This window comes from Brienomyrus brachyistius, chromosome 17 (genome assembly GCF_023856365.1).
Source record: "Brienomyrus brachyistius isolate T26 chromosome 17, BBRACH_0.4, whole genome shotgun sequence".
Lineage (NCBI taxonomy): Eukaryota > Metazoa > Chordata > Actinopteri > Osteoglossiformes > Mormyridae > Brienomyrus > Brienomyrus brachyistius.
Window position 1 is genome coordinate 1,827,657 of NC_064549.1, and position 27,669 is coordinate 1,855,325.

General features: G+C 48.4%; 1 protein-coding gene across 10 annotated transcripts in view; it reads right to left on the bottom strand.

The window, feature by feature from the left end:
- The window catches only part of si (sucrase-isomaltase (alpha-glucosidase)), a 37,706-nt gene extending 11,332 nt beyond the window's left edge, over nucleotides 1-26,374 (bottom strand). The window contains exons 1-30 of one of the 10 annotated variants that reach the window (XM_048981887.1): nucleotides 26,113-26,374; nucleotides 25,902-25,937; nucleotides 24,086-24,150; nucleotides 22,909-23,517; nucleotides 21,339-21,468; nucleotides 20,528-20,610; nucleotides 20,291-20,411; nucleotides 19,876-19,985; nucleotides 19,322-19,473; nucleotides 18,355-18,526; nucleotides 18,033-18,132; nucleotides 17,671-17,783; nucleotides 16,671-16,796; nucleotides 15,600-15,731; nucleotides 15,180-15,296; nucleotides 11,807-11,920; nucleotides 11,359-11,443; nucleotides 11,149-11,266; nucleotides 10,681-10,852; nucleotides 10,053-10,169; nucleotides 9,496-9,650; nucleotides 9,318-9,402; nucleotides 5,738-5,794; nucleotides 3,919-4,043; nucleotides 2,608-2,696; nucleotides 1,770-1,819; nucleotides 1,364-1,537; nucleotides 1,092-1,238; nucleotides 358-561; nucleotides 55-209 (exon numbers count right to left, since the gene is read on the bottom strand). In XM_048981887.1, the coding sequence (XP_048837844.1) occupies nucleotides 55-209; nucleotides 358-561; nucleotides 1,092-1,238; nucleotides 1,364-1,537; nucleotides 1,770-1,819; nucleotides 2,608-2,696; nucleotides 3,919-4,043; nucleotides 5,738-5,794; nucleotides 9,318-9,402; nucleotides 9,496-9,650; nucleotides 10,053-10,169; nucleotides 10,681-10,852; nucleotides 11,149-11,266; nucleotides 11,359-11,443; nucleotides 11,807-11,920; nucleotides 15,180-15,296; nucleotides 15,600-15,731; nucleotides 16,671-16,796; nucleotides 17,671-17,783; nucleotides 18,033-18,132; nucleotides 18,355-18,526; nucleotides 19,322-19,473; nucleotides 19,876-19,985; nucleotides 20,291-20,411; nucleotides 20,528-20,610; nucleotides 21,339-21,468; nucleotides 22,909-22,935 (3,230 nt within the window). In that variant the 5' untranslated portion in view covers nucleotides 22,936-23,517; nucleotides 24,086-24,150; nucleotides 25,902-25,937; nucleotides 26,113-26,374. Of the gene's footprint in view, nucleotides 1-54; nucleotides 210-357; nucleotides 562-1,091; nucleotides 1,239-1,363; nucleotides 1,538-1,769; nucleotides 1,820-2,607; nucleotides 2,697-3,918; nucleotides 4,044-5,737; nucleotides 5,795-9,317; nucleotides 9,403-9,495; nucleotides 9,651-10,052; nucleotides 10,170-10,680; nucleotides 10,853-11,148; nucleotides 11,267-11,358; nucleotides 11,444-11,806; nucleotides 11,921-15,179; nucleotides 15,297-15,599; nucleotides 15,732-16,670; nucleotides 16,797-17,670; nucleotides 17,784-18,032; nucleotides 18,133-18,354; nucleotides 18,527-19,321; nucleotides 19,474-19,875; nucleotides 19,986-20,290; nucleotides 20,412-20,527; nucleotides 20,611-21,338; nucleotides 21,469-22,908; nucleotides 23,518-24,085; nucleotides 24,151-25,901 lie in introns of all 10 variants that reach the window. The other 9 variants (XM_048981888.1, XM_048981889.1, XM_048981891.1 and 6 more) reach the window with 9 other exon arrangements.
- Nucleotides 26,375-27,669: the final 1,295 nt, after the last annotated feature.

The following is a 27,669-nucleotide window of genomic DNA, read 5'->3' on the forward strand; positions in this document are numbered from 1 at the left end:
ATTCACTATCACTTGCTAATAGACATTGTGACGACCTGGTGTGTCACAACTCACATCACAGTCCCCGTGCTCTTCCGGGTGACCTTGATCCCAAAGGGTTGCTGTGCCACGCTCACTTCATACAGTCTCTTGTTGGCATCCATCTCAGGTGTGGGTGGTATGTCGAGTGGGACAGGCACCTCAAAGCGTTTCGTAACAGGGTCATAGATCTATATATGGATGACAAGAAGAGCTGGTTTCCTGAAATCTAATGCAGCCATACAGTTAACTATTAGCAAGTGTGTCTTTGCAACCAGAACTGAGGCACCAACATGGTGACTTGTGTATGTTTACTAGAAAACTATAGAAATACAAAACCTTAAATTGCAGCATGGTACCACTCAGGTAGTTAATGTCCACTCTAAGTTTGTCAATGTCAGGGGATCCTGGTTGTCGGCTTTGCAGCTTGGGGTCACGTTGGATGTCCACCCTCAAGCCAGTGGTGATGTTCTCAACTTTGAGCACAGCGTAGCCGTAGTCCGCGGGGTAGAAGCACCAAGGAACGCGAGTAGTGTTGGTTGGCTAAATATAAAGAGGACGTGCTTTTTAAGTAATATTGAGAAACCCAATGTATCCCAACATGATATGGTCTTTGAGTAACATTGAGAAACCCAATGTACCCCAACATGATATGGTCTTTGAGTAACATTGACAAACCCATTGTACCCCAACATGATATGGTCTTTGAGTAACATTGAGAAACCCAATGTACCCCAACATGATATGGTCTTTGAGTAACATTGAGAAACCCATTGTACCCCAACATGATATGGTCTTTGAGTAACATTGAGAAACCCATTGTACCCCAACATGATATGGTCTTTGAGTAACACTGAGAAACCCAATGTAGCCCAACATGATATGGTCTTTGAGTAACATTGAGAAACCCAATGTACCGCAAAATGATATGGTCTTTGAGTAACATTGACAAACCTGATCCACCCTAACTGGATAAACTTTTGGAGTAACACTAAGTAGCTTAATTCAGTGCTTGGGTGAAAAGATGGATGCCTATGGCAAGGTGGGTTTCCATGGTGAAGGCTCCGACTCACCTCCCAGATGCAGCCCCTGGCCTTACAGTTTTCCTCGTTGGAACTGTCATCAGGGTGGCAGTCGAACCTCTCCACCAGAGGGAGTGTGCTCCACTTCACTGTGTAGTTTTGTCCCAGCTCCAGAGTGAGGTTCTTCATGTACAGCACCTGTGTGGGGGGGTTCAGTGCGTCGGGTATGCGTCTGAGTGCGACAGCACAGTTACAGAAGCAGGGACATTAGGTTTGAGGAACTGGGGAGTCATTTCTTGGGAAGCTTGGTGGCAGATGCTTACACTCTTGGCAGCATCATAACGAACGTTCTCAGCTGGCACTTTGTTGGTCGTTTCCCCGTGGGTCACCTCCACGGCACCGGGACTCTTTGTCACCCCCAAGATAGTGATGTCCTCAAACTTCAGGTTGTTGGGATCAGTGTATCCATTCCGTAGGACCGTCATGGTCAACACATCCTGAAGGAACTCAGCTGTCAGGACACAGGTGCATGCACACACACACACGCATGCACACACACACACACACACACACATGCATGCTCACAGACACACACACACACACACACGCGTGCCCGCACATTCCATACTCCTTAATAATGCACATCAGACGGAGAAATATGGTGACACCACATGACAGTAACAATTCAACATGCTCAGTTATTCCATTAACAATATGTTACATGCTTACATTAGCCAATGAGAACTGATAGTGAATATAGGCTCCAGATTCCACAGTATCTGCAAATCAAATGATGAAAAAGAGCAGGGAAATTTTTATTAGATGCAAGAAGTCAAGGTGAAAAGGCTCAGTGGACCTCTAAGGCCGCAATGACGGTGTAAAAAGTCAGTGAAACTGAGCCTCATGCTGAAGTAAACAACCCGACGAAGACAGAAGCAAACACACTTTATTTCCAGTTTCGCTCTCAGCTAATGTGGCGCATCACCTGCCTCTGAGGTCAGACACCAAACTGCTGAGCTGTGGGAACATCACTAATCAGGAACTTTTATTGTTAATAAGGCAGATTAACTGCTCCTCACGCTTGGAGTTATCACATCACTAATCTCAGCTGCAGTGCCCCATATCGGACCCTCCTGGAAGCGTAATTCATGGTCGGCAGCCTTCCCCTCACGTTTTATACAGCTGTATTTGACTCCCATTTTATTGTAATTAACCTTACGGGACCTTACAAGATTGTCCCACCAAAACAGCCAAACACAGCCACACACACACACACACCCAGGAAAACACAGCACTCGCAAAATGCAGACGAAACATTTGTTATAGCTACACTGTTCGACAATTTATTTACAGTTATTTACAGTTATCCGATGCTTTTATCCCAAGCAATGTGTATTTTTGGAAAGGTTCACACAGTATCCCCGGGGCAATCACTCTGCTGACCACAGGATTTGAACCACAACCTTCGGACCACAGAGACAGTGACCCCCCCCCCCACATTTCCCCCACAAATGCATACGTCACATAGATAGCAATGGACAGGTACACAAAATAGGCTGCTGGTTACCTCTGGAATCCCCGTCATCCCAGAAGAGTTGCCCAGAGGCCTGCATGCCGTCGTCCAGGGCAATGAGGAGACCCATGGGGTTCCGGCGACTGGGGAGACATGGGACCACACTCCACAACACACTCACAACAGGGCAATGTATATATACATTGAATGTAGGCCTACATTGAATGTGAATGTAGGCCTTGTTTAATATTGGTTCTGCTGGCAGAAGGCTACACTGAGCAGCAGGCCGCTTCCAGGCTCAAAATTTCTAAGACAGCAGTACACAAGAACAAAGTGAAGCAGGAGACACTGGGAATGACCAGAAACCAGCCAGGCAGAGGGCAGAAGCAACTTTCTAATGCCGAAGATGTGACCTTCAAAAGGAATGGGAAACATTAAGCGATGTGAAGTGCACTGCTGGGACAGTTCGTAACAGGCTCCTAGAAGCAGGTCTGAAGACCCCTAAGGCGAAGAAGAAGCCCTTCATCAGTGAGAATCAGAGAAGAGTCAGGCTGGAGTTTGCAAAAAAAAAAAAATACACATTACACAGGCACATAAACTGAGAAATGAGTGAAACTGAACACTTGCTGGGGTCTCTTCATGTGTTTGTGTACATGCTTATTGAGCAATATGTCTCATGAGTGCAGCTGAACCAGCATGCATCAGGAATGTGCAGATAGAATAAAACAATAAAAATAAAATAAAATAATAATGAAATGGAAAAAGTTGGGGTTTGACAGAGTGGAGATGCGGGCTTCATAAATTCACTCGCAGAAACTTCATGCGGAATCAATATGGCATTTACTGCTCTGATTTTTACTCGTCTGTGTTTTTTTTCCAACATGGAGGTAACATTAAAGAACGGTGTGGAATTTACTCCCTGCTGTAAAATGTTAGTACAGCAGGCAGTCTAGTGGTTGCAATGACTTTCAGTACAGGAGCTTATTTTGCTGTGTGCTTAAGAAATGCTTTTATAAACCCATACAGAATTATTCAGACATATAAGGTGTGGTTGCTTTGCATTAGCACTGATGTGGGGGTTATGCTCGTGGGAGCATTACTTACACAAAAATGTTCTGAGGGTAGAATTAAAAATGTTTGGCTCAGAGCAATAACCAATCAGATTGTAGAGGAGGTGGGTCCAAGGAACTAGAGGACAAAGACATATGATTGGTTGGTCTCACCTCCTCTAGTTGCTTGGGCTTGCCTCCTCTACAATCTGATTGGTTATCTCCTTGAATCAATCATTAGCCATTTTTGTGTAAGTAAAATTGTCATGAGTGGGAGTTACAGTAAGAATTCTCCGGGGAGGGAGGCATCTCCGACCTGTAGACGGTGCTCACTGCAGGCCTCTGTGTTGGTAAAATGGCTCCCCCTCGAATATGCAGGCCCAGTTTATCCGCCGGGAGGATCATGTCCATATGCTGCTTGCGGAAGGGAAACCTCTCCTCCTGGTTATTGGAGAAAGAAGGCTGAGGGGAAGCTGCATCATGTGACTGGGAAGGCATGCTGGATCAGAATCATGGTCTGGGCCTCATTGCTATCCCAGCTGACCCTATACCTAACCCTAACCCTAATCCTATCCCAGCTGAGCCTAAACCTAACCCTAACCCTATCCCAGCTGACCCTAACCCTAACCCTAACCCTATCCCAGCTGACCCTAACCCTAACCCTAACCCTATCCCAGCTGACCCTAACCCTAACCCTAACCCTATCCCAGCTGACCCTAACCCTAACCCTAACCCTATCCCAGCTGACCCTAAACCTAACCCTAACCCTATCCCAGCTGAGCCTAAACCTAATCCTAACCCTAACCCTATCCCAGCTGAGCCTAAACCTAATCCTAACCCTAACCCTATCCCAGCTGACCCTAACCCTAACCCTAACCCTATCCCAGCTGACCCTAACCCTAACCCTAACCCTATCCCAGCTGACCCTAAACCTAACCCAAACCCTATCCCAGCTGACCCTAACCCTAACCCTAACCCTATCCCAGCTGAGCCTAAACCTAACCCTAACCCTAACCCTATCCCAGCTGACCCTAACCCTATCCCAGCTGAGCCTAAACCTAACCCTAACCCTATCCCAGCTGACCCTAACCCTATCCCAGCTGACCCTAAACCTAACCCTAACCCTATCCCAGCTGACCCTAAACCTAACCCTAACCCTATCCCAGCTGACCCTAAACCTAACCCTAAACCTAACCCTATCCCAGCTGACCCTAAACCTAACCCTAACCCTAACCCTATCCCAGCTGACCCTAAACCTAACCCTAACCCTAACCCTATCCCAGCTGAGCCTAACCCTAACCCTAAACCTAACCCTGGACCGGCCCTGGTTTTCGAGGAATGACCTAATATCCCGTTCCTGTTTAAAAAACACATACAAATACTCAGAAGTGGTAAGAGTTATCAAAGCGACTCAGGGCAGCTTAAAGATAACAAACCGTACTCTCCATATGGCATGCATAAGAGGTCTTTAATTCAGGTGTAGAAACGTAGCATTAATACTACTACTACTAATAATAATAATAATGAAACCATGGGGGCATTTCAGTTACACCAGCGCCTGCACTACATGTGAGTCAGTGAAATTAGGGTTATCATCTTCGCTGGGCCTGCACAGGCATGCCCACTCTAAATAGCCTTCAGATGTTACTCAGCTAAAATATTTAGTCCGCAGCAATTAATTCTCCCTCATTCCCCCAAGGGGACTCGAAGCGAGCAGGACTCATTCATTACGAATGTTTTTCTCTCCTCTTGTGTTTCTTTCCCACCCACGCGCTCCGCCTTCATGGCATCTCCAACTTGGCGCACTTGGTCCGTACTCTCAACCCCCCCCCCCCCGCCCAAACCCCACTTCTGCCTTCTGCCTCTGCTTCTTCCTACAAATAGGCCAACATTCACTATCATCTAATAATGTTTTCAGGACTGTGCCGAATACCCAGAATGCACTGGAGCACACGGACATCCCGGAGGCGTGTAACAAAACATGGTGGAGATGGATGGTCATTTTTGCTTATTGATGTGGAATTTCTCACCCAGTTCCAGAGCTCTTCCTTTCTTTTACTCATTTTTTAAACATGCATGTTTCAGAGTGAGTGCCAATGTGTCGGTGCTCATTAAAGAGCTAAGAGGCAGCTTACCGTGTCATAGTCGTACCACACAGCATCTGGGATGTAGGCCCTGACTGTTTCCACACCCTGAAAAAACAGCACCATGGTCACACCAGGCCGAGCCAAAGCTGAGCCCCGTCACCTCACAACGAAGACTCAGCAAAGCTCCCTTCCACGCCCGCTTTGGGGAGGGTCAATCTCCTCCCTATTAACCTTGGCCATCTTTCTGATGTCTCTTGATGTTATCAAGGCACTGCCCACTAAACAAACTCATTGACACCCCCCACCCACAGACTGAAGCTTCTCTTAAGACACCTCAGAAGCTGTCAGGAGTTCTTCAGCATTTAATGTGTGTTACACATATCCATCATTAAGGAACTGAGGAAACACGAGGCCTGGGCTCTCATGAATTATGCAAGGGTGTTTCAGTTCTTCACATCAGCAGCGTGGACACGGGGGAGACCGTCTTTCAGAACACAGAAACGGAATAACTAGACAAGATCCTCTCATTAAAACAGCCGAATTCCACACCAGGCAAGCCATGGTTAAGACCTCCACTCGAATCCAAGCAAAATTATTTATATGGGATAAAAGCTACCGGCTCAGAATTTTGACGTTACACTCGGAAAGCTCTTCTGAGTAGAGTTTTTCCTGCTAATCACAGACAAAAAAAAAACACTCACTCCACATCCGTGATGTAATATCGCCTAAGACATCGCAGACCGATGTCTCACAGTTTTGGCAGCTAAGCCCAAGTGGACGACCAGAAACATGCACCAACGATGGAGCTGGAGCCCCGGGCCGAGAGAGATGCCTGGAAGCCAAGGAAAGCGATGGAGAGCTGCGGTCCCAGTGCTGTGGCGTGGATCCCAGAAACAGACCCAGAGTGGCCGGTACTGCAATATACTGTCCGTTTTTGCCCAGGCTAAGCTAATGGGAACCAATGACGTAGCCAATGGGAAGCCAGTCAAAATAGCGAATAACTGACCCTCAAGGACTTGATTGGATAACTCACCCCTAAAATGACCTGTCTAACTGTCCAGGTCCTTAGGGTTTCCCTTTTGCCAAGCCTCACTGAGGTGCTGTTCAAGGACAGCGAGGACTCACAAGTCCACTGTCATGATCCATCACAAGAAAAACACAACAGCTCACACTTTATTTGTACCTATTGTGTCTATAGGTCTCTGGTTTATATATGTATTTTAAATTTGTATACTGCTGGTTATTCATCGCACTGGGTGTGCCTGGAGAAATCAACCTTTGTTGCGCATGGTCAATAAAGCATTCAGCCGCTTGAATGTATGACCTACACAGAACAGACTGTTTACAAGATTAACCTTCCAGTACGGACTGCAAGACGGCGCACAAGAAAATATAAGGTGGAGAATGAGGACGGTGCTACAGTACATTGCGGGCATTTCTATGTCTTCCATCAGTTTTCCTCAAGAAGAGCCTTCAGCTAAAAAACTTCTAATTGGGAATCTGGAAGGTGAGTGAGGACAGGGCGACACCACGTGAGAGATCGCGGCTGCCTTTGATGGCCACAAAAGCCCACTTTGGAAACTAATGAAGTGAATATGGATGAGGGCGGCTTTTGCCAGGACCCTGTTTGTAAACACCAGAAGGCGGAGGATGCAGAAACAAAAGCACCAGGCTTTCGCCCGTGTCCCTGGCCTGTCTTCTGTTAGAAGATCAAGGCTCTGCAGGCTTTTTTTCATGCCCTCAAGGTTTCAGTTTAGCTGCTGTTAGCTTACGCCATTAGCTATGGAGTCACGATAAGAGCCATGGAAAGTGTCACATGACTTTTGAGATCCTAAATATGTTCATATAATGAATAAAATACAAGTTAGCGAACATCCAACGTGGGTGCTTCCGGAACGTTCCTTCTCTTGAGTTTTCCACTCACAGATGGATCTCCCAGGGGCTCTCCTGTTGAATTACAAACTCAATAAACACTTTACTATAAATATATCTCTGCACATGATCCTCTGATGGTCTGCATGCAAATTATTCGTTTTTTTTTCTAAACTATGCATGAAACCATGGTAAATTAGCAATTAATCACCCACTTTAATATGACTTCAGTTTTATCTTCTCTTATAATTTCTCCATAATGAGGTCAGTGCTCCCATTAAAAAAAAAAAAAATTTAAAAAGAGGGAAATCCAACCCGTCTAACATATCTGTCCCAGTGGAGGCCAATCAATTCTCAGCAGAGAAGCGAGAGCCAATAGGTAGAATAATCTGCTTTCTTATGATTGGCTGAGAACCACTGCTCTAGCGTGAACTGTATATAGAGGCAGCTCACAAGTTGTCTCTTTATTAAAAAACACAAGGTTATTCTTGCTGTCATGCCCGGCTCGTACGATCCTCGTGTGTGCCACGCCCCCTGATTATCCACGTCTGCTTCCCTAACCATGCCCAGCTGTATCCTTTTGTTTCGCCCTGTCTCTGTTCTATATCAGTCCACGTCTCGCCCTGCTTGTTGTCCGTCATTGATGTTAGCTGATGTTAGTGCTGTTGTTCTGTCCTGTCCTGCCCGTAACCGTCTTCCCCTTAAAAATTCCTCGTTTTCCCCGACTTCCAACTGCCTGCCTCGTCCTTCCCTGCCTCCTTCCTGCCAGCCTGCCTCGTTCCTTCCCTGCCTCCTTCCTGCCAGTCTGCCTCGTTCCTTCCCTGCCTCCTTCCTGCCTGCCTGCCTCATCCTTCCCTGCCTCATTCCTGCCAGCCTGCCTCGTCCTTCCCTGCCTCCTTCCTGCCAGCCTGCCTCGTCCTTCCCTGCCTCCTTCCTGCCAGCCTGCCTCGTCCTTCCCTGCCTCCTTCCTGCCAGCCTGCCTCCTTCCTGCCAGCCTGCTTCGTTCCTTCCCTGCCTCCTTCCTGCCTGCCTGCCTCGTCCTTCCCTGCCTCCTTCCTGCCAGCCTGCCTCCTTCCTGCCAGCCTGCCTGTCCGCACCGGCGACGCCTGACACTTCCTATGAGAGGGTAGATTTATAAGTGTCTCCTTGCACCTGTATGTATGCGAGCATAAGAAATATCCTCAATGTGCAGATCTGGAGACAAATCACAGCCATACGTCACATGCCCTTGCCCGCGAATTGTCATGGTCGTTAGTTACTCGAGAGAACGATTTCCTTATGTCAGGAATCGCAATTCTGACAATAGTGGCGGATCGGCTGTAGACAGCAAATCGGAAACGTGCCCCTCTGCCCCAAGTCCTCAGGACACCAAGCATAATTATTGTACATTTAAAAATATAAATGTCATTGCAAAGGTTACCATTCCCTGCCTATGTCTCCATCATACTTTATCCCATTTCTGAATAAACAGCTACATTTGACTGAATTAGCAGATGTGTTTATCCAAAAAGAGAAACACTTTTTTTAAAAGCAGGGTGAGTGAATCCCTGGAGCAACTGGGGGTAAGGGCCTTGCTCAGGGGCCCAACAATGACATCATTCACCAGACCATGGGATTTAAACTGACAAGCTCCCAAACACACACACCAGGATGTTTGGGGTGATCATACATGTGTCAAAGCCAAAAAGCCCCTCAGTAACACCCTCCAGGTAGAAAGATGCCCCGGTTGTGTAGGAGTATCACAGTGAATACCCACAGGGTCCAAAACTGGGGTGATGAGCAAGTCAGACCCCCACAGGAACTGCCGGTCCACAGTCCAGGTGATGTTATCTGAGTAGAACCTGGAGGGAGGAGTGAGAGAGGGAGGGAGAGTCATAGTGGGTTGGGGGGGGGATTCAGATCGCCTGGGTGTCTAGCCAGAGAGGCCGACTCACTCGTGCATCACAGGGCGTATGACGGTATCACCGGTGATGTGGGCATGGTAGAAGAGCGTGTAGAGGAAGGGCAGCAGCGTGTAGCGGATGTTCAGGTAGTGCTTGGAGCTCCTCACCAGCAAGGAGTCGGCACCAAACCAGGCCGGGTCCTGAGGCTGATGGACGAGAGACGAAAACACCTGACAAACCTGCTCAAAGATGAGGGGTGGTGCAAGGTGGAGCAAGGTGGTGCAAGGTGGTGCAAGGTGGAGCAAGGTGGAGCAAGGTGGTGCAGGGCGGCACAGCTGAAAAATCTCATCTGAAGCACAGTTATTGTTGGCTTGAAGAGCTGCTATTGTTAGCTGACTGGCCAGGGGTAGAGGGGCGAGGGGCGAGGGGCGAGGGGCGAGGGGCCTGCCCCGGGCACCGGAATTAGGAATGCTGATTACTGTGAACAGTGAGTCAAGGGTGCTTGAGTGTTGGGGAAAAAAAGCACGTTATTGTTTAAACAGAACAGCAGGCTGTGTTTCGGCTCCCATCCTACTGAGGGACACACAGAGCCCAGAAGGGAAGCCCACCTGGTAGTTCTCAGCATTGTGGTTTCGGCTGAAGGTGTAGAACGCCCCCACCTGCATCCAGCGACGACACAGCTCCTCTGTGGTATTGTCGAAGAAACCACAGATATCGGCACCAATCTGCGTGCAAAAACATAAACTACATTGACCCTATGCCTTCTATCAAGCAGACTTAGGGCAGAGAGAAAGGACGAAGCTTCTTGACGTGCGCTCCCTGGGATTCGAACCCACAACCTCCGTAGTGTCAGCACAGAGTCATACATGTTGAGCTACAGCAGTCATGCACTAAAGTTGTAACCAGTTGACCTTGGACCCCCAGAGGTTTTTTTCTCCCTACTTGGGAGTTTTTCGTTCCTCTCCTCCGTTGTCTTCTGTCTTTCTTTATTCAATTTCTTTCCTTCCTTTTCCTGTTCTGTATCTCTCTCTAATTATGTTTTACTGTGTGTATCACAACACAACCATGTAAAGCACTTTGGGACAACTCTGTTGTGTAAGGTGCTGCTTGGTTTCTATGTCAATAATCATCACTTTTTTTTAACTTAATTGAGCTTTTGGCATACATTTCTTTTCTGGAAGAGGTTTTCCCCCCGGAAGATATAATCCTGGACAGGGTGTGCAGCAGGAAACTCACGTAAGGTATCCCGAAGAGATTAAACTCCAGCATTCCGGTGATGGCCCACTTCAGGTCGTTCCACGTGGCGGCGTTGTCTCCCAGCCAGTGTCCCGAGAACTTGCCCGTCCCAGGGAAAGAGGAGCGGGTGAACACCAGACTCCTGTTGCTCTTAAACACTTGCTTCATCGCCCTGAGGGGGGGGGGGGGGGGGGGGGGGGCAGTGGCCACCAGGGACAATGATGCAGAGAAGGAGAGTTGGAGCAGATAGACTGAGGAACAGAGTTGGCTGGAAACGGGGAGATTAATATGTCACAGAGCATCTTGCAGAGATCTCTATTGGAGATCCCAGAAGTCATGCCGCTCACGAACACCTACTCACAACACCGCCCAGCAGACTGCTGATTATGGGTGTGGCTTTGCTCTGATTGGCTGCTCACTTATTGGGCCCGACCAATTAAAAATGTGCCGAAGCTGAACCGTACGTACTCATCAGTGGCGAGGACCATGGAGTATCCGTACAGGCTGTGCACGTCGTAGTGGCTGCCCCAGGCCTGCCTTGCGTCCATGCATAGGGTCTTGCTGTACATGAGCTTATCCAGGATATCTTTTGAGGGGGTGGGGGGAGGGGGTGGGTTAGTGGTTTTTACTGGGTGGGTGAAGAGAGGTCAGAAATGTTCAGAAATGCTAGATACTGACTTGGCGTGAAGGGTGGGTAGTTTAAGGTATTGACAGTGCATCCTTTGATGGAACCTTTCCGGAAGTTGGAAACCTCGTTCATATCCTTAAAGACAGAAGGGGCATTCTGAGCAGTGACAAACACACCAACAGGGGGCGCTCTTTCGCATATTCGCTTAGACAGCCCAGTAAGATTTAATTAATGCCTTATGAAATTAACAGAGAGAGGTCTTTATCATTGTGGAGATAAAAACAATTTCACACATGAAAACGCCTCGTGTTACTTCTGTTAAAGGAGGTGATTTACGGCCGGCAATAGACAGCATGCTGAAGACCTTGAAGACGTCTTATGATTAATGTGATAGAGGGGCATCGTAAAATTCTGCGAGCCTCCTTGTTGTACGTATATATGTGTGTGTGTGTGTGTGTTTGTGCGTGTCGGTGTGTGTGCTTAGTGTTCAGGACTCACAATCCAGAGCGCGTCATGCTTCACTTCTTGGTAGAACCTCTGTATCTCATCAGTCCACCATTCTTTGCAAGCCGGCTTCGTGTAGTCGGGGAAAACAGTTTGTCCCGGCCAGACCTGGAGAGGACAAAGGACCAGGGACAGAAGGAGAGAGAGAGAGAGAGAGAGAGAGAGAGAGAGAGAGAATGTGAGAATGCAATTTCATACAGATCATGACGATGACTCACTAGAGGTGAAAGAAGAATAGAGAACAGAAATGAGGGGGAATTTGTAATCACACGTGTAATAAGTAATTATTAACCGTGAAACTGACAGGGGTGTCTGAGTAACCTCCAGTAAGAGAGTGATTTCAAGGTTCAAGATTTCAAGGTTAGCCCCGCCCAGTCCACCATTTATGTCATTTCGAAATCCTCTAGCTTTCTTCCTCACACACACACACAAACACAGGTTTGTAATTATATCTTTGTGGGGACTCTCCAATCATTTCTATGGGGAAAACTCTAATCCCAACATGACGACCTTAACCCCCACCCGGCCCTAACCTTAACCATAAGTAAACAAACTAAATATTCGACTTTTGGCATTTTTACTTTTGGTATTCATTTATTTTTTTTTATTGCATTCACAGGACCTGAAAAGTGGTCCCCACAATGTAAAATTAACCTAATCCACAGAAACACACAAACACAATGTAAATCTGCCATTTGTCTGATGAGTAAATTTATAAGCTGAATCAGGAATGGCTTGTTGGCAGGAAAGCAATGCTTCCATTTTGGATTGCAAGGTCAGGGTTAATTGTCTAGTTTCCATTTAGTGCGTCTCACTCGTTCTCTCTCCCTCTGTCTCTCATTATGTCGGAATTGATCACCCGCTTCCTCCGAGGACGAGGTTAAATATCCTGAAATTACCTCCCCTCAAGTTCAAGTTCCAAGGACAGGGAAAATATGAATTATATATATCTATGTAGTGGGAATGTCGCTCTTAACAGGACAGGAAGACAGATGTATCACTTTCCACACTTTGATATTGTAACGTGTTACGAAGCGTGATTTAATGCCGCAGAATTTGAGAAAAACCTTTGGAAATGAAATCCATTTGGCACCCATCTCGAACCCGGTGACCTTCAGATGGAGATCCCCCCCCCCCCCCCCCCATCCCACAGGAGACCAGAAGTGTAAATAAAGCTTATGGTTGTGTCAATTAGAAAGCAGAAGCTTCGCCTGGGAGCTGTTTGGTGCCACCTCGCCAGATTAACACTGAGGAGTCACTCCTTCCTGCTTATCCATCCATCCATCCATCCATCCATCCACTTGGGAGCCCTCCTTGTGTAATGACTGCTAATGGCCGACAGGAGGACACATTTTGGTGGCCACAGGCAAATGCATGGCTTGAGTGGTATAAAACACTCAGCATTACGGTAAAATTTCCCCGGCTTTGAGGAACACCTAGCCCAGGAATAATCTGGAAAACAGCCGCCCCCCTTTTTTTTTTTTTTTTTTTGCTCTGAGAAAATGAGCCGCGGCAGAATTTCATAACACTTTGTTCCAGTTTGATGCCTTACATACGAAATCATCTCCTGCTCTGGTTTTAGAGTTTCAAGCTTTGCTGGTAAAAAGGTGCACGTTGCTGCTCAGGGAATATTGATGAGCTTCTATTTTAGACCTACGGAACACAATTACTGCCAGCATTCGCGATGAATGGCCAAGGAATAGGCAGGGAGCCCCCCCACCAACCCCTGCCCGCGCACACGCGCCTGTAAAGTTTGGCTGTGCCAGTCAGCAAACTGCATAACTCCTAGGCAGTTTTTTGTGCAGAGAAACACGAGCATTCAAGGCTCATAAACAGCATAAGTATCAGCTCCAAGCTGCACCCCTCACTTCCAGTTTGCTCTTGGGCTGTAATTCATATACAAATGCGACACCTTGCATTACTGACGTTTTGAATTTTTTTGATAAAATACATAAAACACTGTTTATAACTCTCTGTAAACCACGACAGCCCTTCTTATCATGCTAGTATCATAAAGACAATAAAACCTCAAGCAGCAAAGTCACACTGGGAATAATGTGCGAGCTGGAAGTGGGGGGGGGGGTACCTGGGAATAATGTAGGAGCTAGGAGTGGGGGGATCCCTGGGAATAATGTGGGAGATGGGAGTGCAGGGATACCTGGGAATAATGTGGGAGCTGGGAATGGGGGGATCCCTGGGAATAATGTGCGAGCTGGAAGTGGGGGGATACCTGGGAATAATGTGTGAGCTGGGAGTGCGGGGATACCTGGGAATAATGTGGGAGCTGGGAATGGAAGTATACCTGGGAATAATGTGGGAGCTGGGAGTGGGGGGATACCTGGGAATAATGTGCGAGCTGGAAGTGGGGGGATACCTGGGAATAATGTGGGTGCTGAGAGTGCGGGGATACCTGGGAATAATATGGGAGCTGGGAATGGGGGGATACCTGGGAATAATGTGGGAGCTGGGAGTGCAGGGATACCTGGGAATAATGTGGGAGCTGGGAGTGCAGGGATACCTGGGAATAATGTAGGAGCTGGGAGTGGGGGGATACCTGGGAATAATGTGGGAGTTGGGAATGGGGGATACCTGGGAATAATGTGGGAGTTGGGAATGGGGGATACCTGGGAATAATGTGGGAACTGGGAATGGGAGGATACCTGGGAATAATGTGGGAGCTGGGAATGGGGGATACCTGGGAATAATGTGGGAGTTTGGAATGGGAGGGTAACTGTGAATAATATGGGAGCTGGGAATGTGGGGATATCTGGGAATAATGTGGGAGCTGGGAATGGGAGCATCCCTGGGAATAATTTTGGGAGCTGGGAATTTTGGGATACCTGGGAATAATATGGGAGCTGGGAATGGGGGGATATCTGGGAATAATGTGGGAGCTGGGAATGGGGGCATCCCTGGGAATAATTTTGGGAGCTGGGAATGGGGGGATATCTGGGAATAATGTGGGAGCTGGGAATGGGGGCATCCCTGGGAATAATTTTGGGAGCTGGGAATTTTGGGATACCTGGGAATAATGTGGGAGCTGGGACTGGGGGGATACCTGAGAATAATGTGGGAGCTGGGAGTGGAGGGATACTTGGGAATAATGTGGGAGCTGGGAATGGGGGCATCCCTGGGAATAATGTGGGAGTTTGGAATGGGAGGGTAACTGTGAATAATATGGGAGCTGGGAATGGGGGGAATCCCTGGGAACAATATGGGAACTTGGAATCTTGTAGCCCACAGCCAACTTTGTATCACCTGGACCCATTCAATGTGTGATTTTCCCAGTTTGTAAGTTTCCCTCCCCCGTCTTCCCCCTTGCCTCGAATTTATTTGGCCCTTCATCACCCCCCACCTTCCTGCATACCTCCCCCTCCAAGGGTGTTTCACCATCGGCCTCTGTCACCCAGACTTTCTTCTGATTCCCGCGATCGTAGGATGCATATGGCCCGTTCACTCTGGGACTGATGGCGATGGCTGGGTCCTGAGGCACAGAATCAGGTATTACTAGCAGAACCAGGCATTGCTAGCAGAACCAGGCATTGCTCACAGAATCAGATGTTACCCGCCATCTAGTTCCCTCCACTACTATCATTTAGGGTGAAAAGGACATTTGTGTTCAAACAATGAGCAGAATTTTTTAAAGTTCCTGTCATGTGTCTAATGGGTTCCTGAAACAGCCAAACGTCTCTGGTTCGACTGAGTAAAGTTCTCAGTTCGAATCAGCTGAGTCAACACCATGATATGTCCCCAGTATTTAAGGACAGTGTTCTCCCCAGGGACCTACCAGGATCAGCACATACTTCTGACCGGCAGCATGCAAATAATCAGCGAACTGCGGGAGGTCCTTAAATTTCACTAAGTCATATGTGAAGTCCTTCTTCTCCTCCATGTAGTCGATGTCTGTGAACTGTACGTCCTGAAATGTCGAGAGGCGAAAGCAAAGATGGAGATTAAAAAGTCATGTCAACACATGGGCAGCTAATGCGCTCATTAAGTTATGGCCTTTCTCACGCGCGGCCCGTTCGGCAACCGCTACACGCCTCCGCCTCCGCACTCGCCAGATGGAAACACATTTCTGCCAATTCCTAGCAAATGCTACTCGGTGCGGAATGCTCCGGCGTTCAGTAATGATGCTCTCTCCCTCTCACACTGATTAGCATCCCCCCTCAGACGTGTGACTCAGAACTTCGTAAGTCATGCAGCATAATAATAAACATGCCTCACATTTACGCCGAGGCTTTTGGCTCCGCTTCCGCATTTATGTATTTTTAAGTTTGTTTTACGGTCCCTTTCACCTTCAGCTGTACTTCTGCACCGTGTTTTACGCGAGTGGCATCTTATTTACCGCTACAACTCTGCCTGGGAGGACACAGATGCACACGTATGATAGCACACAGGCAGCAAGGATCGACACGGATTTTTATTTTTATAAGTGTTGTTTATTGAGCATTAGTTAGCGGTGTGACAGGTCCCTGAACCTGGACCAGCACTCTGAACCAAGACCAGGACCCTAAGCCAAGACTAGAACCCTGAGCCAGAATCAGAACAGTAAGCGAAGACCAAGATGCTGAACCAGGATCAGAACAGTCAGCGAAGACCAGGATGCTGAACCAGGATCAGAACAGTCAGCGAAGACCAGGACACTGGACCAGGATCAGAACAGTAAGCGAAGACCAGGATGCTGAACCAGGATCAGAACAGTAAGCGAAGACCAGGACGCTCAACCAGAATTAGGACATTGAAGCAGGACTAGGACCCTGAACCAAATCTAGGGACCAGGACCACAGCCATGAACTGAGGCCAGCACCCTGAACTGGGACCAGGACACCAAGAGTCCATAAATCTCTGCACTTACATATGGAAGCCCAATGGCTCGGTTCCTCTCCACTGTCTGCTTGACATCGTCCAGGCTGCTGTAGCCCCAGCGAGACAGCTGGAATCCCAGAGACCAGTAGGGCGGGATCATGGGCCGGCCGATGAGCTGGGAGAGAGACGGCGATTGCAGTTAGGCACCGTCAGGTTGATCATAAAGCACAGGCTCCAGGTTTCAGCAGTGAAGCTCCCTTCTGGGATGTGAGATCACGAGACATGAATCTCTTCCCCAGCCCACGCTAATTAAACCCACCACTGCTCTGACCCAGCACACCAGGACCAAACCAGATGCTAACTGAGCGGTAACTGGAACAGCTGCAGCCCCCGCAGACCGCTGGCGTGTTCCTCGCTCCCCCGACAGTGTCCCTGCACGCTCCGCTGCTTTCCAGAGCTTTCCGCATGCCTCACACTTGGGCTGACAGCGACCCTCTGGATCGCCCCTACAGCTTTGCCAAGAGATGCCTTTACTTAACTGCCTTTTACTCTTTAAAAATAAATAAGCAATGTGTCAGGACAAACAGCACCCCTACTCAGATATATCCTCACATCTTCTTCACATGTACAGAGAAATGCTCTTACACGCCTACTCTGATGGAACGACATGATCTAGTGGACTAATCAGTAATCACTAGCTTATTTTGAGCTAATTTACATTTTTGCTGGACCATCTTCCTTGAGACATAGTGAGGAGGGAGAATCAGGCAGCTGGTGGCGCTGGCGAGTGAGTGAACAGCCATTAAAATGAATCCTTTAAGTGTACATACCTCTCCTTTCCAAAACCCCGTGCTCCTTCTCAGACTCAGGCTGCCAATATGCAAATATAACTTAATAAACTTCCAGACAATCATATATCATTTGCCTTCTATGAGGAGGGCCAAAGAATGGACCTCATACTTTCACTTTAATTCTGCGTAGCGTTATTATTAAAATGATGGAGAGCATGTCATTGGCTCTTTAAATTAACCCCACCAGTGTGTCCTCACCTCCAGGAACTCCTGGACCACTGCCTCAGGGCTGTTCCCGAGCAGGATGTAGAAGTCCAGGACACCTCCGACTGTCCGGTACGTGACGGCGGGGGCAGGCTGCAGAGTGATCTCTGTGTGAGTCAGAACCAGACCGTTAGGTGAGAGAGGAGGTCTGCAGAGGGGTACAGTCTGCCACGGCAGAACGCCAACTCCATCGTGTTTTAGAATACAAAAGAAGCAAAGTTCTCCCTCCTAACCAGACTGCATCATCTAAGATCTCCATGATCCACAAACCGGAAACTCATGGAAAAATTCTAAGTACTTAAGCAGCTTGTGGGAGACGGTCACGCCTTCATTCAGGAACAACTGCTCAGAAATACCCATCGCGTTGCTGTTCATGAGGAAAACCCCAAACGACTGGCCGCTCTCGTCCTCCAAACACAGGAAGAAGGGATAATGTCCATACAGGTTGTGGGTCCCCTGTGGGCGCAGAACATGAAAATTCACATGAAGGCTTAGGGTCCTGGGTTGATCCTGCTTTCCAGTCACCTTTCAGACTGCTGTGTTTCAGGATTGGCTGGGATGCCTTCAGTAAGCAGACCCATTTCTTTAATGTTAGCAAGTCTAGGGTGGGGGGGGGGAGGCAGCCCATTATCCTTGGTTTGGGGGTTCAAGTCAGGTGGAATGTGGCCAGACACTCACCCCGTTGGGGAAGGAGTCCCGGGTGAATATGGGCCAGGTCTTCCAGTTGGTGTCGTGCCTGAAGCTCTGATGGACGTGCTCCCCGAGTCCATAGATATTGTGTGAAGGAAGCCGGGCGGAGAGCTGGAGGTACTGGTCAGCAAACACCAGGGGGCCCATGGTGGTGTCGAACCTGCATGGGGGAGACAAGAAGCCCAGCTCAGCACATGGGCGAGTAAGGGAGGGAGAAGGCTCCCCCCCCCCATTATTTATTAGTCATATACTGCAGTGATGCCACAGAAACACTTTATAAGAGGCAGCAAATTGCGGAACGAGAGACTGATTTGGACACGAGCCTTCGTGAATCTAATCATGCTTATCACGTTCCCGTGACGACGCAGTGACAGGTGGCACGTACTCCCCGCAGTGAGCAAATGAACGTACGTGGCGAGCGTCTGTCAGCCAGGGCAAGTTTACCGCTGCCTGACCCAGTAATCCCACCTAATCCGGGACCACTTTCAGCTGAAACCGAACACAAAGGGAGGAAAAAGAGAATTAATGAAGACTCATTATCTTTTTTCCCCCCGTTTTTATAATAATGGTTAATTGTGGAGGAGAGTGCATTCTTCACTCCGTTTGAGGACTAATTGATTTCTCTAATGACAGAGATCCACTGAGTTGTCCCTGGGAGACACAACCGTAATTATGTTGTCTCTCTCTGCCAGTGACAGACATGGAACAGGGAAATAAATGCCTTTCTTATACAGGGCGCATAGTAATGAGATTAATTAATTGTAAATAAAAGCTCTTGACGGTTGAACTAGTCGAACATGATATTAGTTTCAGCTATGAATCCTGGGCGTTCTTGTGGTGCGGTGCCGCATGCCGGGTACACCCCCACAGGGACAGTGGCGGAGCACAGGAGGCAGCGGGCAGCTCCGTGATCCGGCAGCTCGGCCGGACAGAGCGGCGCCGGTGTGTGGCTCACAGGATTCTCTTGGTATCGGCCCGACGCAGCTTCAGGCCGAAGGGCTTCCTGACCAGCTCCACCTCATACTTCAGGGCGCCACCTGGTGGACTGGAGGGCGGCTTCACGTGCTCATGGCGCACCTCGAACCTTTGCTTCTTGGTGTCGGTGATCTGCGGAGGAGGGGGAGGGAGAGAAAGAGAGAGAGCGAGGCTATTATCCTGCACACAGAGGCAGCTTAGCTGTAAAGGACTAACCTCACAGTAAAGGGCCAACAGCTTGGGTTAAACAGCCAATTCACCACTAACATGCCACCCAGGTACCACAATAAGACCCGTGCCCAGTGCCATGGACCTGCCAATGCTCCATGAATGGAAGAATAAGCACGCTGTTACACTGCCGGTTTTCTAAGTCAGTGCCAACTCACAAGAGGCCGCCCTAGGCAGCTGACTATGGCAAAGAAGACTTTTGACTGGCCCTGGTTACAGGGTCCTGGGCAGACCCCACTCTCCTCAAAGCTCTCCATCACACGCCTCAGACAGAACATTTGTGTAGGCCCATCCAGCGAAACGGACCTTGAACCTGAATCGGTTTGGTGTCTGCATTTCCTCGTGACAGACGAGCTCCTCGATGTGGCCCGGGAACATGGGCGGGGCCGCAAGTCTCTTCAGAACCGTGTCACGTTCTTAAAGGGAAAAGAAAAAGCACTGAGACGTCCCCAGAAAGCCTGTATCGGCCGCCGGCGCCCACCCGCGCTGACGTCTTTGTGACAAAGACACACTTCCCAAAATCCGCCAATAAACCCTCCGTGAGGCTCAGCCACATGGCCGGCCACTGCTTATGAGTGCCACTCCACAGGTTTTTGACGGCTATTGTTTCAAACGTGGATAATTCCCCACACTTTCCACCCCCCTAGGTCCCGCTCATCTGGAAATGGAGGGTGCGGCGAGTCTGCGTGAGCCGGGAGGGGCGGGGTGGCGGGATGCGTACTGTAGTTGTCGGGTTTCTTCTCGCTGGTCACCTCGTAGCCCTGGTTGGCTGGGAAGAAACACCAGGGTGCATTGCTGTCGTCCAGAGGCTGCCAACAGCAGCCCCGCTGCGCGCACGTGTACTGCAGAGAGTCATAGGGGGCATCAAAGCCATGTCAGGGGCCGTGGGATCCAGGGGGCCCCATCCCACTATTTCACCTTCTCGCCCGGCATGTGAGGATGCCTCGCTTAAACTTACCATTGACGCTCCAGATTCCGGGAAGCAGTCCACTCTCTCGCCCAGGACGATATTAGGACATTCCGGTTCGAAATTGGGCACCTCTTTTACAAATGGCACACAAACAACCAATCAGACAAATGCACATGGGGAGGCCATTAACCTGGGATTTGTTTATCTGGTCGTGCGAATGACCTTTCTCTGCAAACACATCAAGCAATTATTATCATACATTTCTTCGGGGCTCTTATGTGATCAAAACAGAAACCGTACGTTTGCCTTTAATAGTTTCGAACAAGACTGACCCTGATCCGGGGTTTCATCCGCTTTATGAACCTTTATGTCTCTCTGCCTTGTCCATTGTAGTCTCTTGCCTCCATGTTTCAAAGTGTTGCTTGTTGAGCATTAGTTAGCAGTGTGACAGGTCCCTTAGCCAGGACCAGAACCCTGAACCAGGACCAGGATGGTAAGCTAAGACCCGGACCTGAACCAGGACTAGGACTCTTAGCCAAATCCAGGACCAGGTCCCTGAGCCAGGACCATGGACCAGGACAATGTCCATTCAAGTCTCTGCCTCCCTGTTTCAAAGTGTTGCTTGTTGAGCATTAGTTAGCAGTGTGACAGGTCCCTTAGCCAGGACCAGAACCCTGAACCAGGACCAGGATGGTAAGCTAAGACCCAGACTTGAACCAGGACTAGGACTCTGAGCCAAATCCAGGACCAGGTCCCTGAGCCAGGACCATGGACCAGGACAATGTCCATTCAAGTCTCTGCCTCCCTGTTTGTCCACGACTCCCCCCCACTGGTCGTCCACCACACCGCTGACACTCACCGTCCTCGCTGGTGATCACGGCTGGCTCTCCTGTGGCCAGCACCACCACCAGGGCGATTGCCACCACTGCGACCAGGAGGAACATGACGATCAGGGTCACCTCAAGCCCTGAGAACTTTCTCTTCCCCATCTGTGGATGTTTTACACAAAGTCGCGCTCAGACTCGCACACACGCACAATCAGCTCCAGCCATGAAGCAAAGGACAGCGGACATATTCCAGAAGACACCATAGTTACACAGATCCCACACAATCTATGCATGAAAACAATAAATTGCAAGCATCACGATTTATTTCCGGTTGCTCTCTCCCAAAAAGAACTGTTGGAGCCCCTTCTCCTCCCTGGCAGCCCTGAGAGTTCAGCATCCAGCTTCCAGTAAAAGGATCTACTTGCCTAAACACAATAATACCTGCTATTCCCCAGCCACACTGACTGAACTCAGCATTGAGGTCACATGGTCGACATTCAAATGATGTATGAGGAGGATCGAGTGAGAGAAGGTGCAGCGGGAACAGCCTGAACCCTCAGTGGCCTTGTAGCATGCCAACATGGAGTCCAGGAGTAAGGGGAAGGAACATAACCATGTCAGAGGCACTGAAACCGGCAAAAAATATGGATTCTGCTGAGATGTTCGCTGTCGAGGGGGAAGGGTACAGTTTGTGACCTGAAACCTTCCTCTGAGTTCAGAAGGTTCTCAGCCCAGCTGCATGAACAAATGAATCCACAAGCAAAAGCGGAAGACAGAGAGATAAAACGGCGGTAGGGGGAAGGAGGCTCACCGCTTACATATTAAAATGATGCATTATGATATTAAAGCGACCTGTCTGCTATCACAGCGAACGCAGCCAAAGGCTTAATGTGGCGTGAAGATCAGAGGAGGATGCAGGCGAGGGGCCAGCCGGCAGCCAGCGCCGATGCGGCGGAATGCAGCCATGGCGGGCTTTCCCGCCGCCGTGGGAACAATCTAATTAAGCGGCTTTAGAGCAGCCAGACGTAATCGCCTTGGTTTGCGTCTGGGCTGAACCATCAGCCTGTTTACCTGTCAGCCAGACACAGTCAGCGGCATTACAGAGGGGGTCCCTGCATGATTCGAACCCACAACCTGCCTCCATATGCCGTGACAGGCGTCTAAAAACACCGGGATCCCATACACCACCATGACACTGATCAAAGGCTCTCAGTTTCCAGAGAACAAATTTACTCTCCTGTGAACCAGATGGAAACTTCCAGACTTCTGGAAGGAATGGCTCCATCCATCGAGTAGATTGGCAGTGAATATCAATCCTGCACCGCCCCCCCCCCCCCCCCCCCACCCCCCATCTGCTGTTTGCACACTTTCAGAAGGTGCGTGACCCCAGCTCGTGCCGGTGTTTTGGCAATAACTGACTGAATCTGAACGCTCATCTCGACCTCCGGCAGAGTCTCTGTAATACACGAGCGTGACCAACAGGCAGCTCAAAATGTTGATAAAAACACATTTCAGACCAAAAAATGGTCTGAATGACACCGCAGAAGCAGAAGTGTGCAAGCTGTGACGTGGGAAAGTTAAAGGAGGACAGTGGCACCTTACCTTGCTGGATGTAGAGCGCGCCAGCATGCAGTGGGATCAGACTGCCTCGCTTCCTGGGCCTTAATAGCCTTTATACCAAAGGGACAATGCGGCAGTGTTTGCTTCTGTGCATGTGAGTGTCTTTATGGCCCAGCTGTAAAATTCTGCATTTATCAAACTGCATTTACGATAAAGCCCCCACCGTTTTGCCGCCTGATGACTACAGTGTGCCCTAGCTTGCGTAAGACAGAATAATTCACAGAACAAACACAGATTATCGGTCAAGAGAAACTTCCCACTTCGTCCGCTCCGTGACTGCAATCCTGCATGATTGCATACGGCTCTGTCGTAATTTATTACCCAACTGTACAGCAAATAAAAGTACAGATCGGGAAGCGGGGGCACTGTCACCCTGCGGGGTTTTAGCCCTTTGAGCGGCTCCGATTATCAACCACGATACAGAGACGCACAGCATATGAGTCCCTCACTAACTGGTACTTTATAGCTGAGTGTCTGGCAGGGCGTGTAAATAAACAGCCGTGGTCTATAGGCACTAAGTGCGGCTCCGGGGCAGTGGAGCTGGACATCAGCACCGGACGATAGGAGGTCCGATAGGGGTTTGAGTCTGGGCTATAGGAGGAGAAATGAAGGAAAGAAGAGACCACAGCATTATGCTCCCTGCAGCCACTGGAGATAGATCTCTGTAGCTGCTATTACTATGAGTTACTGAATAAAGTGACTTCTGGCACTGAAAAATCAGTTCGTACCTCAGCGATAACTCGTAATATATTCAAGTTAAATGGAAAAAAGCTACAAATGATTCCTTTAAAAGTATAACAGTAATAACACCAATGCTAATAATAATAATGATAATGATAATAATAATAATGTACTTCTGTGCCATGATGTTTATATGTTTTGAATTTTTTTGTTTTTATAGCTGATTTCACAGCATATTATTGAATCTCTGGATAGATTCATTGAGGATATGAGCGGGAGAGTAGGCATGATGCTTAAGAGAGTGACGGAAGGCCCACAGTGTGCGCCGGAGCCCTGATATAATGAAGATCTTTACTAAAGCTGGATTTGTTATGCCTGATTACCAATTTCGGGACAACTACAGAAGTTTGGCATTGACCAGTGGTCCTGTCTGCATTTCCATGGGTAAGTTAGGAGGGAGCCTCTTGAAATGTAATACCTGAGACAGGTGGAGATGGGGACCTTGTCCAGGTGCTCCAGGCTTGAGGAAATCTAAAGTTACACCTGCATGAAAAATAAAGGAAAGGTTGTTGAACTGATTGCTCCAAATTCTTGTACATGCAGGTCACCTAGTGAGGTAGTGATATGTCTGTTAGAAGATCAGGTGGACAGAAGCTGGATTCCGAAAGTGCTGCTCATGCAAGTGTGTAAACATAGATGTCATGTTCTAGACAAGCGCAGTACAGCACTAAGCAATTCAGTGCCCTTAAACTCTGCAAGAAGACTATTGAGAAAGGCAGCATTTCTTGGGCTCGAGGCAGAATGTTTGTGAAAGTCTGGGAAATGTCAAACCAAGGACTCCTTTCTCAGGGCTGAGAATGAGAATCATCTGGAAAGGGCAGAGTAAATCCCTTATCACAGGCATGGTGAAGGCAAGCAGCAAGCAGAGATTCTCCTGTGGAGAAGCCTGATAGGCCACAAGGCTTAAGACACACCCACTGTGGTACTGTCACCTGAGGTCACACCAGGAAGTAGAACGATTAACAGACACGTTTTTCTTCCTGCACTGTTCCACCTCAGCCACTGGACTTGAATTGGGACCTTGTGATCAAAGGCACAGCATCCTACCCCCCCCCCCCCCCCCCGTGCCACACAACGAAATATTCTTCTGTATCAGAGAAACTTACAGTATTTTGATGATCTACTAAATGGATGGTACAGAGCATATTCATGGCACTCATTTCCTGTGCCGGCCATTAAACCCAGTGAAGAGGAACTGTGCAGACCTTTGCAAAGAGCAGGCGGGGAGCAGAGTCTCGGGTCTCAGATGAAGACGGAGCCTTCGTCTTACAGAGAGGCTGGCCTGTGCGCGCAGGAGGTGGCGTGCAATGAAAGGATACCAGTATAGAATGGGGTGGGCATGAAATGGCGGAGAGGAACAGAATGTGTTGGAATCCTTGAGGAGGGTCACATGATGCGGAGAGGCGGGATCAGTGGGCGTGGAAACTGGATCAGGCTTTATGGCGTCTTCCTGAGAGTAAAGGAATCTGAAGTGCGATACTGGGCACAGGTCACATTACCTTCTCTGGAAAAATATTTTCAGTAACAAAATCCACTGCGGAGCTGAAGAAAGACTCAGATTGACCAGGTGATATGTCAGTTTGCAAGTACTTGAGAATACGTCATATAGACTGAACTGCAGCGCCAACCTCAGGGTGTCGGGATGCCAGTGCCAGCTCACAGAACATGGAAAAAACACCACATTTGTGCCAAGTGCAGGTGGAGGCTGTGGCCTTCAGTGTTAGGCAGAGGTGGAGATTTCAGGTCCAGAAAGTACAAATCCAGACCAGGATTTTGTTTCAGCCAAACAGTTGAGCATAAAGAGTCACAGTCACAGAGGACTCAACTGGTTGGTTGAAACAAAATCCTGGTCTGGATTTGTACTTTCTGGTCCTGAAATGTCCACCTCTGGTGTTAGCGGTCATAAAGACAAACTCTCATAAATCTATGGACTTTCTTCCTATGACGCATTTGAGAGTCTCATGTGGGGAAAGACATATCGGTGCTATATTGTATTTTAAATAATAATTAAACTGGTTGTTATTTCTGGGCTCAGTCAGCTGTGGATCCATAAAAGAGAAATTAAGATGGCCAATGTTTATTGCTCACTATAAGTTCTCCATAAACAACTAGGTTGTAATCTAAGTAATTAATGCCCGGTGTTACTGAAGAACGGAAAGGGGGCAGAAACGAAACTGAAGGTGAGAAGCCGAAAAAGAGAGAAAACAGCTGTAAAAAGCAACATCTCGCCTTACCTTTTGTTAATGATGCTGGGGTGATGTGTCCAGTCCCTGATTGTGTAACACAGTGGAGCTTTAGTCCCCAAAGAAACAGCAAAACCCTTCAGCAAAGTCTCACAAACATCCCCGGTGAAAATTACTCAGCCGAACAACAACTGCAGCCAATTCATGTGGCTGTTTTGTGACCAAACCAGCCTAATGTAGTCACAACTGTTCACCCACTTACCAGATCAACACCCCTAACACCCAAAACAGAAGCAGGAACACTCTTTCTGGGATGAGGGGGGGGGGTGCCCCTGCAAGCTCTGTCTCAGGCTCCACCAGTAATAAAGATGATGAATGCAAAAACATAACAATGTCCTTTTTAGACGTATTACCTAAGCTTGAAAAGCTCCAGCAATTTGTGCAACTATTTCAGTTTTGTCGGACTACGCATAACACTGCAATGTTGAATTTGTTAGCTATTAACTTTTTGACATGTGATCTGCTGTGCGTTTATTTTCCATTAACTTGTAAATAGCTTGTAAATAATTGTGTGTGTGTGAGAGACTGAGTGGGTGAGAGAGAGAGAGGGAAAGGGAGAGAGAGGGAGAGAGAGCGAGTGTGTGTGAAAGAGAGAGAGAGGGAGAAAAAGCGAGTGTGTGTGTGAAAGAGAGAGAGAGGGAGAAAGAGCGAGTGTGTGTGTGAAAGAGAGAGAGAGAGAGCGAGTGTGTGTGTGTGAGAGAGAGAGAGAGAGAGAGAGAGAGACAGAGAGAGACAGAGAGAGAGAGAGAGAGACTGTACATAGTGCTAAGTTAAGCCTGGTTAAAAGGCAGAAGGGTGAAGTGCAGAGTGCACTTTCAGACACTATCTCTTCTCTGAAATTTTCCACTGGACTATGCCACTGAGATGTGCTAATCTCTCAAAGCACTCAAGGATGCTGATAGCCTTTGTCCACTGTAACACGGAGCTGCCACTGTGTGGTACAACGTCTGGGTCCCCGTAAGCAGCAGGACACTGAGAAAGCGGAGCACACGGTCACGTGCAGCTGCAGAGTGGTGGGAAATGATCCAAACATCCGAAACGAGGGAGCTGAAGGTAGCAATCCCATCAGCCCCTGGCCGACCGCCCTCCCCCGGCTGGCGGAACTGAAATACACAGCACTGCCTTACAATGAAAGCCATAGAAATTCATGGATCGTCCCTAAACACAACTTGAACTTTCTCAGCTGAGACAAATAAAGACGGGCATATGAAAAACATCCGTGAAGGACTGCAGAGGTGGCGAACTGATTGGATTAGATGGACACGTGCTTTTTGGTGAGATGCATGGCTCACAATTGGAGCTTTGGAAAGGTTTCCACAGAGTCTGAGGTCCTGATCCTTGAACGGGCAGAAAGATGTTTGCCATCTTTACCATGGAATTATTAAGTTTAGCAAGTGAACATGCAATCAGACAAATAGAGATTGTGATGGGAGTTTATTTTAGACAACTAATCATTTTTTTTTCCTTCACAAAATTATCCGTCAGTCACGAAATGGCAATAGAGATTTTCACCCTCTGGCTGAGAATACAACACAGCCTACACAGAAATAGGAGTGTGCTGTACTCATCTGTGTGTACTCATCTCTGTGTGTACTCATCTCTGTGTACTCATCTCTGTGTGTACTCATCTCTGTGTACTCATCTCTGTGTACTCATCTCTGTGTATTCATCTCTGTGTGTACTCATCTCTGTGTACTCATCTCTGTGTGTACTCATCTCTGTGTGTACTCATCTCTGTGTACTCATCTCTGTGTACTCA